Source organism: Myxine glutinosa, chromosome 9, assembly GCF_964187855.1.
Source record: "Myxine glutinosa chromosome 9, kmMyxGlut1.1, whole genome shotgun sequence".
Taxonomy (NCBI): Eukaryota; Metazoa; Chordata; class Myxini; order Myxiniformes; family Myxinidae; genus Myxine; species Myxine glutinosa.
The window spans coordinates 45,721,299-45,737,466 of NC_136269.1; the positions used below are offsets into that span (position 1 = coordinate 45,721,299).

The window sequence follows — 16,168 nt, forward strand, 5'->3', positions numbered from 1 at the left end:
TACCAGTACACACTGGTACTCATTTCGCCGAACTCGGAAAGATGACGGGCTGAGTCAACCCCACCTGGTGTTAATTGAACGACCGACCGGGATTTGAACTCAGGACCCTGGGATCCCAAGCCAGCCACACTAACTGTTAAGTCAACACCAGGCTTCAGGGGATCACATCTGCTGGCATTGGTTGGTGGACATGAAAGATCTCGCCATGTGTTTCGTGAAGAGCAGACGAGTCGTCACCGGAATTGAACAAATTACGGATTTTCTGCTCAAACCTACAAGGGGCACTGCGTCAGTGGCACAGCCACACCCCCAAGAAACGATGCTACCCACAGCCATGTGCTGCAGACAAAAGAAGAAGAAATAATGCTTGCCATTTTGGAAGATACACGTGGGAAAAGAAAGTCAACTCCGGTCATTTCCAAAATAACTTAGCTGCTCAGCCATGCACTGGTGTGTGTGAAGCAACACCAAGCCTGCTGGCATGGTGGCAATTCCCCTCCACGGAGGAGGAAGAGCAAAGGTAAGAGGAAAGCACAGCGCCAATGTTTGCCAAGAGAGCTCCATGCGTGGAATCATCGTAATTGAGGGGACTGTAGACACACAAGGCCTTGTTACGGTGGTTAGGAGGGAAGAATAAGTTGGTTCCACAGACGGGAAAGAAGAGGAACGAATGAGAGTGGTGGTGAGCGGATGTGGGTGGCCCATTGGTTGCTATTGTGAAGCATAATGAACGTGGATAGTTCACATTGCACATTTTATTTGTGTCTGTCTTCTAATGTGAGCAAATGGGGAAAGTCTCCCGGGCCACTCCCTTACCCCCTCACCAATCCTACTCTTTATCTTAATGCTCCTCTCTTTCCACATTTTTTCTCCTCTCCCTTTTTCATCCACTTCTTGATTCCCTGAATGTCTTTTCCCCGAATAAACATCCCATTTTTAGATTTTTCCCTCATGATCCTCAAACAAAATGCCTTTGCTTACACTTCGACACATCTACAGTGGTTCCTTAATTCTAAGGCAGGGGTTCCCAAACCCGAACTTGAAAAACCCCCTTAATATCACGGTTGTTTGAGGGAGGTTTTCACGTCGAAAACGTATTGTCCGACAAATTTTTTTTATCGTATGTACTGGTACCAAGTAGGTACAGGTACCATTTGGGTCGCTGGGTGAATGTGATTTCATATTTTTTGGGGTCATGGACAAAAAAGTTTGGGACCCGCTGTTTGTTCTAAGAGTTATTACCTCCGCCACCAAAGGTGTATGGAGGTTATGTTTTCACCCCTGTCTGTCTGTTTGTGAACAAAATATCTCAAAAAGTTGTGGACGGATTCGGACGAAATTTGGCAGAGATGTAGCGTATGTCACAAGGACTAAATGATTAGAGTTTGGTGAAGATCCGGATTCGGATACTAGAATTTTAAAGTGATTCTTCACCATTGGGAGATTGGGCCAAAAACGATACATAGCGGGATATGTCAAAAAGTTGTGGACGCATTCGGACGAAATTTGGCACAGATGTAGCGTATGTTACAAGGACGAAATGATTAGATTTTGGTGAAGATCCGGATTCGGATCCGACTACTAGAATTTAAAAGTGATTCTTCACTATTGGGAGATTGTGCCAAAAACGATACATAGTAGCATATCTCAAAAAGTTGTGGACGGATTCGGACGAAATTTGGCAGAGATGTAGCGTATGTCACAAGGACTAAATGATTAGAGTTTGGTGAAGATCCGGATTCGGATACTAGAATTTTAAAGTGATTCTTCACCATTGGGAGATTGGGCCAAAAACGATACATAGCGGGATATGTCAAAAAGTTGTGGACGGATTCGGACGAAATTTGGCACAGATGTAGCGTATGTTACAAGGACGAAATGATTAGATTTTGGTGAAGATCCGGATTCGGATACTAGAATTTTAAAGTGATTCTTCACCATTGGGAGATTGGGCCAAAAACGATACATAGCGGGATATGTCAAAAAGTTGTGGACGGATTCGGACGAAATTTGGCACAGAGGTAGCGTATGTTACAAGGACAAAATGATTAGATTTTGGTGAAGATCCGGATTCGGATCCGACTACTAGAATTTAAAAGTGATTCTTCACTATTGGGAGATTGTGCCAAAAACGATACATAGTAGGATATCTCAAAAAGTTGTGGACGGATTCGGACGAAATTTGGCACAGATGTAGCATATGTCACAAGGACTAAATGATTAGAGTTTGGTGAAGATCTGGATTCGGATCCGGATACCAGAATTTTAAAGTGATTCTTCACCATTGGGAGATAGGGCCAAAAACGATACATAGTAGGATATCTCAAAAAGTTGTGGACGGCTTCGGACGAAATTTGGCACAGATGTAGCATATGTCACAAGGACTAAATGATTCGAGTTTGGTGAAGATCGGATTCGGATCCGGATACTAGAATTTTAAAGTGATTCTTCACCATTGGGAGATTGGGCCAAAAACAATACATAGTCGGATATCTCAAAAAGTTGTGGACGGATTCGGACGAAATTTGGCACAGATGTAGCGTATGTCACAAGGACTAAATTATTAGAGTTTGGTGAAGATCTGGATTCGGATCCGGATACTAGAATTTTAAAGTGATTCTTCACCATTGGGAGATTGGGCCAAAAACGATACATAGCAGGATATCTGAAAAAGTTGTGGACGGATTCGGACGAAATTTGGCACAGATGTAGCGTATGTCACAAGGACTAAATGGTTAGAGTTTGGTGAAGATCCGGATTCGGATCCGGCTACAGGAATTTTAAAGTGATTCTTCACCATTGTGAGATTGGGCCAAAAACGATACATAGTAGGATATCTGAAAAAGTTGTGGACGGATTCGGACGAAATTTGGCAGAGATGTAGCGTATGTCACAAGGACTAAATGATTAGAGTTTGGTGAAGATCCGGATTCGGATCCGACTACTAGAATTTTAAAGTGATTCTTCACTATTGGGAGATTGGGCCAAAAACGATACATAGCAGGATATCTCAAAATGTTGTGGACGGATTCGGACAAAATTTGGCACAGATGTAGCGTATGTCACAAGGACGATATGATTCGATTTTGGTGAAGATCCGGATACTAGAATTTTAAAGTGATTCTTCACCATTGGGAGATTGGGCCAAAAACAATACATAGCAGGATATCTCAAAAAGTTGTGGACGGATTCGGACGAAATTTGGCACAGATGTAGCATATGTCACAAGGACTAAATGATTAGAGTTTGGTGAAGATCTGGATTCGGATCCGACTACTAGAATTTTAAAGTGATTCTTCACTATTGGGAGATTGGGCCAAAAACGATACATAGCAGGATATCTCAAAAAGTTGTGGACGGATTCGGACGAAATTTGGCACAGATGTAGCGTATGTCACAAGGACTAAATGATTAGAGTTTGGTGAAGATCCGTATTCGGATCCGGATACTAGAATTTTAAAGTGATTCTTCACCATTGGGAGATTGGGCCAAAAATAATACATAGTAGGATATCTCAAAAAGTTGTGGACGGATTCGGACGAAATTTGGCATAGATGTAGCATATGTCACAAGGACTAAATGATTAGAGTTTGGTGAAGATCTGGATTCCGATCCGGATACTAGAATTTTAAAGTGATTCTTCACCATTGGGAGATTGGGCCAAAGTAGGATATCTCAAAAAGTTGTGGACGGATTCGGACGAAATTTGGCACAGATGTAGCGTATGTCACAATGACGAAATGATTAGATTTTGGTGAAGATCCGGATTCGGATCCGACGACTAGAATTTTAAAGTGATTCTTCACTATTGGGAGATTGGGCCAAAAACGATACATAGTAGGATATCTCAAAACGTTGTGGACGGATTCGGACGAAATTTGGCACAGATGTAGCGTATGTCACAAGGACAAAATGATTAGATTTTGGTGAAGATTCGGATCCGACGACTAGAATTTTAAAGTGATTCTTCGCTATTGGAAGATTGGGCCAAAAACGATACATAGCAGGATATGTCAAAAAGTTGTGGACGGATTCGGACGAAATTTGGCACAGATGTAGCGTATGTCACAAGGACTAAATGATTAGAGCTTGGTGAAGATCCGGATTCGGATCCGACTACTAGAATTTTAAAGTGATTCTTCACCATTGGGAGATTGGGCCAAAAACGATACATAGCACGATATCTCAAAAAGGTGTGGACGGATTCGGACGAAATTTGGCCCAGATGTAGCGTATGTCACAAGGACTAAATGATTAGAGTTTGGTGAAGATCTGGATTCGGATCCGAATACTAGAATTTTAAAGTGATTCTTCACCATTGGGAGATTGGGCCAAAAACGATACATAGTAGGATATCTCAAAAAGTTGTGGACGGATTCGGACGAAATTTGGTAGAGATGTAGCGTATGTCACAAGGACGTAATGATTAGAGTTTGGTGAAGATCCGGATTCAGATCCGGATACTATAATTTTAAAGTGATTCTTCACTATTGGGAGATTGGGCCAAAAACGATACATAGTAGGATATCTCAAAATGTTGTGGACGGATTCGGACGAAATTTGGCACAGATGTAGCGTATGTCACAAGGACTAAATTATTAGAGTTTGGTGAAGATCTGGATTCGGATCCGGATACTAGAATTTTAAAGTGATTCTTCACCATTGGGAGATTGGGCCAAAAACGATACATAGTAGGATATCTGACAAAGTTGTGGACGGATTCGGACGAAATTTGGCACAGATGTAGCGTATGTCACAAGGACGAAATGATTAGATTTTGGTGAAGATTCGGATCCGGATACTAGAATTTTAAAGTGATTCTTCACCATTGGGAGAATGGGCCAAAAACAATACACAGTCGGATATCTCAAAAAGTTGTGGACGGATTTGGACGAAACCTGGTGGACCGGTTGGGTGTGTGACGAGGACGATTCGATTCTACGTTGGTGAAGATCTGAATATTGATTCGGATATGAGAATTGTTTAATTTTTTAAAGTGATTCTTCACCGGGATATCGCAACAAAAAGTTATGGATGAATTTGGACGAAAATGGTTGGACAGGTTGTGTGTGTGACAAGGAAGAATCGATTCAATTTTGGTGAAGATCAGGATCCAGCTAGTAGAATGTTTTAAGCGATTCTTCACCATTGAATGACATGGCCAACCAGGTGGACGGATGCTCTCTACCGAGTGCCGTTCTAGTTGTTACAACTGTCACCGAACAGAGCGTGTTTTTCCATTCCGCGCTGATGTTGTTACGGACTACGGAGTGATAGGATAGCCGAACGGCAGCTTTTGTCTTCGAGTTGTACCGTCTGGGTGTCAATTACCCCCAGGATATAATCCGACTACAAAGTTGTCCATCTCCCCTCCCCCCTTGCATCCCCCAGCCACCCGGCACGATATTGCATCATAAATCACACCGTGCCTTTCAGAGGGTACGCTGAGCCGGCTATCCCCTATGCCAGCAAATAGGGGTCTTTCAAAGACTTGATCTTGGTCCGCCTTTATCCTGGCACTTCCAAACACCTTTTCTGCTCGGTAACGAAAAGCAAAGCACCCGGCGTGTCCTTTTTGCCAAGAGACCGCTTTTGCAGCACCCGGTCTTCAATCACAGAAGTTGTACTTCTTCCGATAACAGTGAAAGGTAACCAACTCTGAGATAACTTTAACAGATGAACAGCAAAAGCATCGTTTTAATACAATATTCACATTTATTTGTACATAAATCTTTAAACCTTGGCGTTACACATGAGCTGCATCTGAATTCCCCTTCAACATCATCATGTTTAAGTTAAAATTCAAATAAATATATTTGTATATATATACGCCTTGTAACTCTCAGCAGTTTCTAGGATTATACAAAGAGGTGCAGTGCATGTCATTCCACTGGTTCATTTTTCATTTAGCCATGCATCGAATTGTAATTCTGATATACAAACTCAACTTATGCTGAAAAACACCTAATAATACAGTATAAGAACTTTGGAATATCATTTATATCACAGCCTTCCTTGGAAAAATAAAAATAGAATATTCTATAAATACCATTGTCTGACATTAAAGCTGGTTTTAATCACAAAACAACAACAGAAGAAGAAGAAGAAGAAGATTATTTACCATCATAAGTTGCATAGTTAGAAAAAAAAGAGAATTATTTAATGAAAATGTATCCTTCACTGGAATTGCCATTGTACGAAAAATCATTTGTGCTGTGCAAAACTAAGCAACTTACACGTCTCGGCGACGAGAGGACGGCATTTCGTCATAGGTATAAAAAAAAACCTAAAGGTGAAGAAGAATCCCCTGCACCTGTGGCACTCGCCGGGGCTGTGCGCACCCATTTCTGCAAAGACTACAAGACGAAGGCACTTTATTGGCGACATTCAGTGGTTTTTTTGATTAAAAAAGGAAAAGAAAAAACGATTCTTATAGACCTCGGTTAAAAAATATAAATACCCCTCATTGCAACATCCCTTCTTTTGTGGTAAGGAAAGGACGACGCTGTGAACCACTTGGTGTATGGCCGATAGCTAGCTCATTTACAACGGTTGCATTCAAGTAAGGAAGGAATGGAAAAACAATTCAAAGGAATCCCTGAAAGAAACAAACCAAAAAAAAGAATCATACGTTCAGGGGAAGGTTATATTGATACTTTTTGCAACTGCATTGCCTCATGACGAGGGTGAAGTAGAGGGTGAGCAGCACGACCCAGTAGCAGGCGTACAGCGCTGCTCCGACGATCAGAAACGTTTGCTCCGTCTCGTCGAAATCGTGCATCGTCTCCTTGTAAATGGTGAAGAAGATTCCCCCGAGTAAGATGGACATCCATATGGAGACGGGCACGAGGCCGATGAAGTTCACCACGATGGTCTTGCGGCCTGAGGTGCCCCAACCCGCTTTGTTGATGGTGGCGATGGCGAAGAGCTTGGCCGGCAGGAGGCTGGACATGTAGAGGAGCGAGTAAAGGGACATGAAAACCATGACGATATTTCCACGGAGGTAGCAAGCAAAACCTGATTTGATCATTCCCACAAACTGCACCGTGAGCAAGAAGAGCAGGATGTTCCAGATGCGTCCGCGGTAGAACAGCTGGATGACCGTGGCGATGAGGAAAAAAGGGAAGAAGCCAGTTATGACTGCCTCGTAGGTCATCCACAGGTGGTGTTTGTGAAACCACAGTGCGCTGTACAGCCACTCCCGAAAGTACGACTTGGACCAGCGGGTCTGCTGGTTGAGCCATCGCAGGTAGTCCGTGGGAGTCTCCGTGAGACATTTTGCTCGCGAAGTGTACTTGGTGGCGAAGCCAAGGCTGAGCACACGGTTTGTGAGGTGCCTGTCGTCTCCGAAGCTGCACTTTGATCCGAGGAACTCTTGATTGTACCAGGCCTCGAGGAAGCATTGGATGAGTTCGTTGCGGTACATGCCCAGCGGCCCACTGATGCACTGCACACACCCGAAGTATGACTGGCAAGCACGCTCCACGTTGAAAGCCATCCAATATCTCACACTGCTCAGGAACGATATCCAGGAGTCGTAGCGATTGAGGATCTGAGAGGGAAAAGGAAAACGGAAATGAGCATCATCTCATGAAAAGGATGGCACTTTAATGGATAACTATGAGGGAGGCTGTAGAAGATGCTTCAATTAATGGTTGTGGCTGGAAGTAGCTTGTCATTAAGGTGACATTGAGTATCCTCCCAAAGGGGTGCTTGTCTTATGTCCCAGGATGTCTGCATAGTCATGGATGAAGACTACGTGGCGGTCGGTACGTTGCCCGTGAGCCTTGCCTGTTGGGCGCAGCTATACCAGTTGGTGGTGCCTTCAAGGAACACGCTCTAGTGGGAACAGAGCCTTAACCTACATAGAATAAGGAGATAACTGTATAGAAGGATATATGATTGGCTACATGATTGTATATGGAATAACTATGGGAACGACCTTTGACCTTTATACACAACAAATGGAGGAAGGAGGGTGATATTACAACAATTCATTACACTACAATAAAAAAAACACAGCAATTCTCAAATCCACAACAGTACCCGGGAAGTACCCGGCATTGCCGGGTGGGGGAGGGGAGGGGAGGGGAACGGGGGGGAGGGGAGAAGAGCACGCTTGAATATGGATCTTTTTCATTCTTCTACAGGCTCGAAGCTGTTGGATATTTATGCCAACAAATGGAGTATTGCAATTTAAGCATAGGAGTCAGTTTTAAAAAGTTTTTGAGACCTACCGGATGCCCTAACCCTAACACCCTACCGGATGCCCTTCCTGACGCCAACCCATAGTCGCCTGTTACGATGCGCAGGGATACGGTGTACCTATTCTAAACCGGGGTAAGAATCACTTGAAAATGAAATAACCCTGTATTAGGGTGTTTCATATTATAGGTTTAAAATTAAAATATGACATTTTTGTTGACTTTGCTCATGCCCTCATTCCTATTTATATGCAAAGGTTGTCTGCCAATTTTGAGAAAGATCAGGTAATATTTAGAGGTTGCACAGTCTGCACACTTTTGAAATTTTACTCCAGTTCATTTAAGAAAAAGAAGATTTATTTGCAAAATAAAAATTAATAAGACATCGACAGAATTGTAAAACATTGAACATGACACAATGAAATGAATATAAGCAGTGTGTGCAATGCAGTGTGTGCAATGTGTGTGCAATGCAATGAATATAAGCAGTGTGTGCAATGCAGTGTGTGCAATGTGTGTGCAATGCAATGAATATAAGCAGTGTGTGCAATGTGTGTGCAATGCAATGAATATAAGCAGTGTGTGCAATGCAGTGTGTGCAATGTGTGTGCAATGAAATGAATATAAGCAGTGTGTGCAATGCAGTGTGTGCAATGTGTGTGCAATGCAATGAATATAAGCAGTGCAGACTATAAATGTGCAACCTCTAAATATTATTCAATTTGTCTAAAATTTGGCATACGGGTCACTTAGATGAATAGAACCAAGGGGACGAGAAAAGTGACACGGAAATAGCAACTTCGGAAAATTGAAACACCCTATTACCCATTGCCTTGCCAACGTTCATCTGAGAGATGGTACACTTTGTGTTGCAATGCCCTGCCTGCGATGCACCAGTCTAACTGAGATGCAAAAATGCAGAATAACACAAAAGAGCTACGATAATCCAACAGTAGTGAGCATTTACATGAAGCCGAGTGTTGGTGAATATAGTGAGCCTCTAGCCTAGCAAAACACCTGAAGTAGACATCATTTGATGGATGACAAGACAACTCCACAGATGGGAGGAATGAGGGACAAAGGAATGGAGGTGAGATGTCACTCTGGACCTGGCAAGGTGTGGATTGACAAGGAACACGCTCTTTTATTACCCCGCGCACAGCAAGCGAACAGCGGGGTTAAGCAGTTGCTTCATGTCCGTCAGTCTGTCTGTCTGTCTTGTAAAATTATGATGAGTTCATGATCGAGGAACAACTTATTTGAATTGAATGTTTATTTTGAACATGAATCGGAAGACTAGTTTCTCGTTTTACCTTATTATGTCTCTGAATTTGTCCCGATCGCACATGTGCAGATACCACTTCCACCCACAGAGGGGGGTGGGAGGGGTATCTGTATCAGTATCTACCAACTCAAGTTGTAATAATGCATTATGTACATGTATGTACTAAGAAGAGTACCAGTCCCAAGTGGACACGAAAAGTTAGCAAAAGAATCCCCCTCCTCTCTCTCCATCACCCTCTATCTTCCCTCCCTCATTCCCCTGTCACTCCCCTCTCCCCCCACTCCTCTCCCTCCACCACTACCCTGTCACTCCCCTCTCCCTCCTCCACTCCCCTGGCTCTCCCCCACTCCTCTCACATCCCGCTCACTCCCCTTTCCTCTCTACATGTCCGTGTCTATCATTTTTCAGCGGCTTTAATTTCCTTTTCAGTTTTTTTTTTTTTTTCGCTTTCGCTATTCAGTTGTAATTTTTATTTGATATCTGATGTACCATACTTGTTACAGCAGGGCGTCAGTGCCGCCAAAGCAACTTCCTGAGCAAGAGTAATACTAGCTTCCTGAGCAGCTTCCTGAGCAAGAGATATATATACTGGTTGGTTTATCAGCAGTAGGTTGGGCAGGAATTTGTAATTTGTTCAGAGTGCCGGAAATAGCTCGTCCAAACATTGCATAACTTTATGTAATGTGTGTGTACATATATGGAATCATTGAATATTAACTTCGCTTAGCATTACATCTTATTTTATCACCATAAGAAAATGTACAAAAATGTACCTCTGTGAAAATGCAAAAGCAAAAGTACAGTGAAACCCGGACTGGACATATGGTAACCTTAACATATATATATATATATATATATATATATATATATATATATATATATATATATATATATATATATATATTGTTATGAATTTGGGTAGTGATATGTAGAGCAGAATAGAGCTGAATAGGTAACATGCCTCGTGTGTCGCGGTAAGGAAAACTACCTTGTAATAAGTTCATGTGTAGGCGTTTGTCGGGTTAAGATGTATACTTGTGAATCTACCAGGAGATTCGTGTGTTAAGTAGTGTAGGGATTAATGAGTCGAGCCCTTGTATGTCTCACCTGGTTAGCCAAACCTCTGTCCATTTTGGCACTGCACACCACATAGACACTTAGTTAGGATCCTTTAGTACAACACTAAATGACGCCCTCACCCCTGACATGACCGAGGAAGAAATCAGGCCAGGACACCGCCGATAATGGCCGCCGCCATTTACACCTCCGAGAGGCCTATCCGCCTCGCATAGCACGTGCTACAACACAAGGAACAAAGGACTGGAGTGAGAGTGACGCAGTGGGCGTGCCTCTGGGTGAGCCGGCGAGTCGGGGGAGGCTCTGATTGGTTGGGGTGCGCCAATGCTGACGTCACCGGCCGGGGATATTAGCGAGGGCCGGACGCCATTTCGGGCAGTTGAGATTCGGCGTGTGGAGATGCGCAGAGTTACATTCCTGGCACCCAGTCGAGAGCAGTTGAGAGACGAGGTGCGCACGAGTTGCAGTTGAGATCGGAGATCCTACGCGGAGTTGAATGACGAGCGCCATAACCAGAGTTCAGGCAGTTCAGATCGGAGATCCTGAGACGAGTTCAGAGCCCGAGTGGAGCTTGCTGTCCTGCTTTGGGGCCTCATGTGCGAACGGAGTGGACGTTGGCTCGGGCCTTCGCGTTGCTGTGGTGCTCGGAGAGGGCCACGTGGGACTTGGAGCGAGGCGCGCCGCAGGCCGAACGGAGCGGTGTTGGACGGTGGCCACAGCCAACGACAAGACAGATAAGCCGAGCTCCGCGTATACATTTTACATGACATGTTCTTTTCTTTAATTCAAATCCCCTCGTCTTGTATTCGATATCTGTGTGTGTGGGATCCCAAATTAGGCATTACATTACCGGCGCGTGCTTTTCCTGTCCTTGCTTTTCCCAATAAACCCTTATATTATTTTCTGTACATATTCCTGAACGCAGTTTTCCGGGTGGTTGTTTTAACAGTTAAGGCTGCAGGGGTCTCGCCGCTCCCCTCCATTCCGCACGCTTGGGGTGCTTTTGGTTTTTGAATCCGCCATTGAGTTTTCGCCTCGGAAGTTAAAGCCTTCGTGATCGGCATCCGCGACCGCCAAATATTAATTTCGGCGGTCGCACGACAATATATACAGGGTAGCCCAGAAGTAATAGGGCAGTTGCCGGAACAATAGCCACCACAATTTCATTATTATTTTAAAATTTATTTTTATTATTTTGCTTATTAATTGATTTTTGTTTGATGTTATTAATTGATAATAATTTTATTTCAGAATCCCCAAAAGTGGAAGATTTGAACCATGGAGGACCGTAATTAACAACGTTACACAGGCGAACAGCGTGTCTTTATTGTGAAGACATTTTACAAAACGGAGAATAAGAGTGAGACGTGCCGCATTTTTGAAGAGCACTTTCACCGGTTAATAAAACAATACACAGTGGCCAACCTTATCAAGCGCTTTGAAACCACTGGTTCAGTTAAATACTTGGTAAGACCTGGAAGACAAAGGTCAATCTGCACCGGAGAAAACAAACAGGATGTTGAAGCTGATTTTAGCCGTCCAAAAAAGTCCAAAAAGTCTACCAGGCGAGCTAAACAAGAAATTGGCATTTCAAGAACATCCATTCAGAGGATGCTTCATGAGCTCAACTTGAAACCAGATCATCCTCTTTTGCTCCATACTATGACTGAAGACAATCCAGATCGGCGAGTGGGGTTTTGCAAAATCTTTAGATAAAAATGTGTAGAGGATGACACCTTTCCTGAAAAAATATTTTGGAGTGATGAATCAACTTTTAAGTTGAATGGCCACGTCAATCGGCACAACACTGTTTATTGGGCAAGTGAAAATCCGCACGTTGAAATTGAAAAGGATGTCAACACCACAGGTGTCAAAGTTTGGGTTGGGATTTGTGCTGCTGGTCTCGTGGGCCCGTTCTTTTTTGACCAAACTATGACAGGTGAGAGTTATGTGGCTATGCTGAACAACGAATTTCTTACAGCTGTTGCTAACTGGCCGAATATTGACGAAATGTGGTTCAAGCATGATGGTGCACCAGCCCATTACAGTATCGTTGCGCGCAATTGGTTGGATGAACATTTCCCTCAGTGGTGGATTGGTCGCCATGGACAAGTTGAGTACCTGCCCGATCACCAGATCTTATTCCACTGGATTCTTTCCTCTGGGGTACTCTAAAGAATGCGGTTTATACTCAGAAATCCCGGACAATTGAGCAACTTAAACAGAAAATTGTTGATACTTGCGCACAAATGACTGTGGATTTATGTTGGAAGGTTATGCTACTCTGTGGTGAAAAGAGTTGATAAATGCATTAATGAGAATGGGCAGCACTTTGAACAATTTTTGTAACAGCCTCTGTTTTGTTGTGTGTCTAAATATCTATTTATGTCTAAATAAATATGTTCTGCAGATACATTGCATACATATATTATGTTCTGCTAATAAAATTTTCTGCTTAAATGTGGATTCTCTGACTGCCCTACTACTTCTGGGCAACTTCCGGCAACTGCCCTATTACTTCTGGGCCACCCTGTATATTAAGCTCATTCTAACCACAGACTCACTCACTAACTAATATTAATGTTCGGTACCTTCCCGGGTGACATAGAAAGCTGAAATTTTGCGTGCCGACTGGCATTGAAGCTGATACACCTGGAAAAATCACAAAACCGTTGGAAAACATCCGTAAATGAAAATTTACTTAAAATAACCATAAACGTGTCCATAAACAACAAACTCAATCGATATCGAGCATTTGAAAATTGTAATTTATATAGACTAGTACACCCGCACACTACTGGAATGGCAGGAAGGGTCATTCCTCTTTGGGGTATATAGATTACAGTCGATCTATGGTCGGGTCTCAAGAACATTTGGTGTGTGTTCATTTACCAAGTTTCTTGTGGAGAGATCGCCATTTCGTTTAAGAATTTGAGCAAGCACTCCATTCAAAACCGTTAAGGAATGGCTGGCTTGGCAAGCGCTAGCTAGCAGCTTGCCAAATAAGCACAACCCGGGCTTCCTCCCTTTCAGTTTCGTGTTAAACAACAGGAGCGAGTTTCAAAACGCCGCCACGAAAAACGCCACGTTAGCGCCAGGAAGGGTCATGTTATTAACCTAACCCTTGTAGGGTATGGTATATAAAGCACAGTAGATCTTCACTCAGTTGTGTAAGTAAAACTTACCTCACGGATGTCAGGAATCCTCCAAATTTCTTTGTTTAGTGTTATAAACAGCATTAGTGACTATTTAAAAAGCTAATCATACGTGTTTGTCGTTGATAATATTTTTACTTCCGGTCGAGGCCGTTGCTCCCACGAAAACGCCATGATAAGCTATTTATAAACGTTGACTCTACGTTTGTTAAAGGAGGAAAAACCCCTTGAGGAGGTGGGATATTATCTATATAATAATAGCGTAAGGACTCGACTTTGTTATCCCTTTTACGCCGCACCCAGTGACCCGATGCCCACGGCACTAATGGATTTACGATCTACGAACCGCGCTCTTTGTTTATCACGTACAGCCATACTCGAAAAATCTGAATTAGCCGACGTTGGGGCCCAAAAGCATCCGATTAACCGCCGATACGACGCCATCTTATTGGCGTCTGCTGGGTGAAGGCGAAGCAAGCCGTCCGCTGATTGGACAGGCGACGGCGAAAGCAAGCCGTCCACTGAGTGGACAATCCAGAGCATGCATTTGTGCCGGTGTCGTCGATCGCGGTGTACGCTAACCTCATCAGGTGGGTTTACCATAATTTCTTACATATACTGTAATTACAACGAAGTGAAACCGATCAGCAGCCCATCAGTATCATATAGAGCAATAAATACCAAGGCTTCAGCTTCTGAAAGCTTAAAACAAAGTGTACATTGCCGAGTGACGAAAAGTAGGCGTAGGCCTAGGCCCTACCTATCCAGTTGTTGTGTTTCCGTTGTGGCCATGATCTCAACAAATGGCGTAGGCCATGTGGCGTAGGGTAGGTCATGATCAGCCCCCCCCCCCCCTTTCGTTTCACCAACTCCTGCATCTGCCACCGTTCATGATTATCAAAGTAGGCTTTACCCTGTTCACGATAAGGTAGAAATCAGTGAGTTGTATATGAAGAGATAAAAGAATGGCATTGACTTCGAGACGGTATGTGATAGTTGGCTGCGGCTGGCTGATGCCACGTTTTTTTTTTCTAAGTGCCATGGATGTTGATGGACATAATAAAGGTATCGGCTGATCTCTCATCGTAATATTACCCGATGGAAATGAACTGTTTCTTTGTTTGTCATTTCCTGTGCAATAATGTCAAATTGATAAGTCAGACATCCTTTTCTATTGACAGCTGCTCACATTCTCCCTTCCGTGGATGTTCCACGGGTTTCGGCTAGTTAGTATTAATATTGTTTTGTAATAACATTAATAATAGTACCCGACTGCAAAGCCGCAATGAGCTGGCGAAGCCAAAGCCTCTTGCCACTATTTTACCCATCACTATGGCATCAGTAGGTTAGGTAGTTGGTAGTAGGTAGGTGTAGTAGGTACCGTACCTAGTTCAAAATGACACCATTTGCATTCTGGATGAGATTAAAATTTATAAAATTTCCTTCTTGATTAATTCGGTGAATTCCGTCTCAACTTCGGATATTTCCGGCCGTGAAAAATTATTCCCTACGGCCACGAGATTTCTAAAAAGTAATTCTTCGTCAATTCTAGAATATTTGACGCCGTTTTCAGCGTCCGAAATGTGGTAAAAAGCTTTTTTGAAATATATTTTCAAATGCTCGAATCTCATTGGTTCCGGTAATTGGTGACGATTTTCGTTGAAGATAACCAGGCCCGTGCGGGCCGAGGTTGGTCTTAAAGTATTTTAATTACAAATTAGAGGTGCATAAGATTGTGAATCAAAAAAAGACGGGTGAAACAAACTCCTATTGAACGTTTTTCAATTTGTTATGCATGCTTCCGCATCTGCAAGATTGCGGCCCCCAATGAGTGATTTGGTGCGTCAAAGGTTCGAAATTCTCAAGGGATCCAGCAAAATCTGGCTTTTCAACATAATACGTACGCGTTCATTCACAACACCGGCTTTGCCGGCTATTATGCTATTATTGTTAGTTTTGTTATGAGAAGTGGCCTTGGAAAAACGCCACTATAAAGCTAATTTAACATGGATATACACCTCAACACGCAACCCCATTGTCGGCAATGGCGGGGAAAAAACGCTTGGGGGAGAAAACCCCCTTGGGGGGGGGGGGGGGGGGGAAATGAATGCGCTACAACCTTCATTATGTAACCTTCAGTCACCTGTCAAGTTTGGTTGAGGTTGTATAAGTAAAGACGTAATGTATCGCGGTCAACAAAATCATCAGACAGAAACAGACAGACAGACGCCAAATTGCATATTTTAGTATGATGTAAACTGTGAAATAAAAACCTTAATGAAAATTTATGTAAAAACAAGTAAATACATCAATAAAAAAACCAACCTTAATTGATAGCTAGCTTGAGGTGGTTGATGCTTGCCTATAATCATAGAACTTCTATTTATTATGTAACTATGTATGAAGCACGGTCCGTTATTGCTTACTATGTGTAAGCATACCCCAGT

The 16,168-nt window shown here is 43.0% G+C and overlaps 1 protein-coding gene across 2 annotated transcripts in view; it reads right to left on the minus strand.

Annotated features, from left to right (window-relative positions):
• Positions 1 to 5,671: 5,671 nt before the first annotated feature.
• Positions 5,672 to 16,168, minus strand: part of LOC137435418 (hyaluronan synthase 2) — a 49,145-nt gene continuing 38,648 nt past the window's right edge. For both annotated transcript variants that reach the window (XM_068129193.2, XM_068129194.2), the window contains exon 4: positions 5,672 to 7,552. In XM_068129193.2, the coding sequence (XP_067985294.1) occupies positions 6,626 to 7,552 (927 nt within the window). In that variant the 3' untranslated portion in view covers positions 5,672 to 6,625. The remainder of the gene's footprint in view (positions 7,553 to 16,168) is intronic.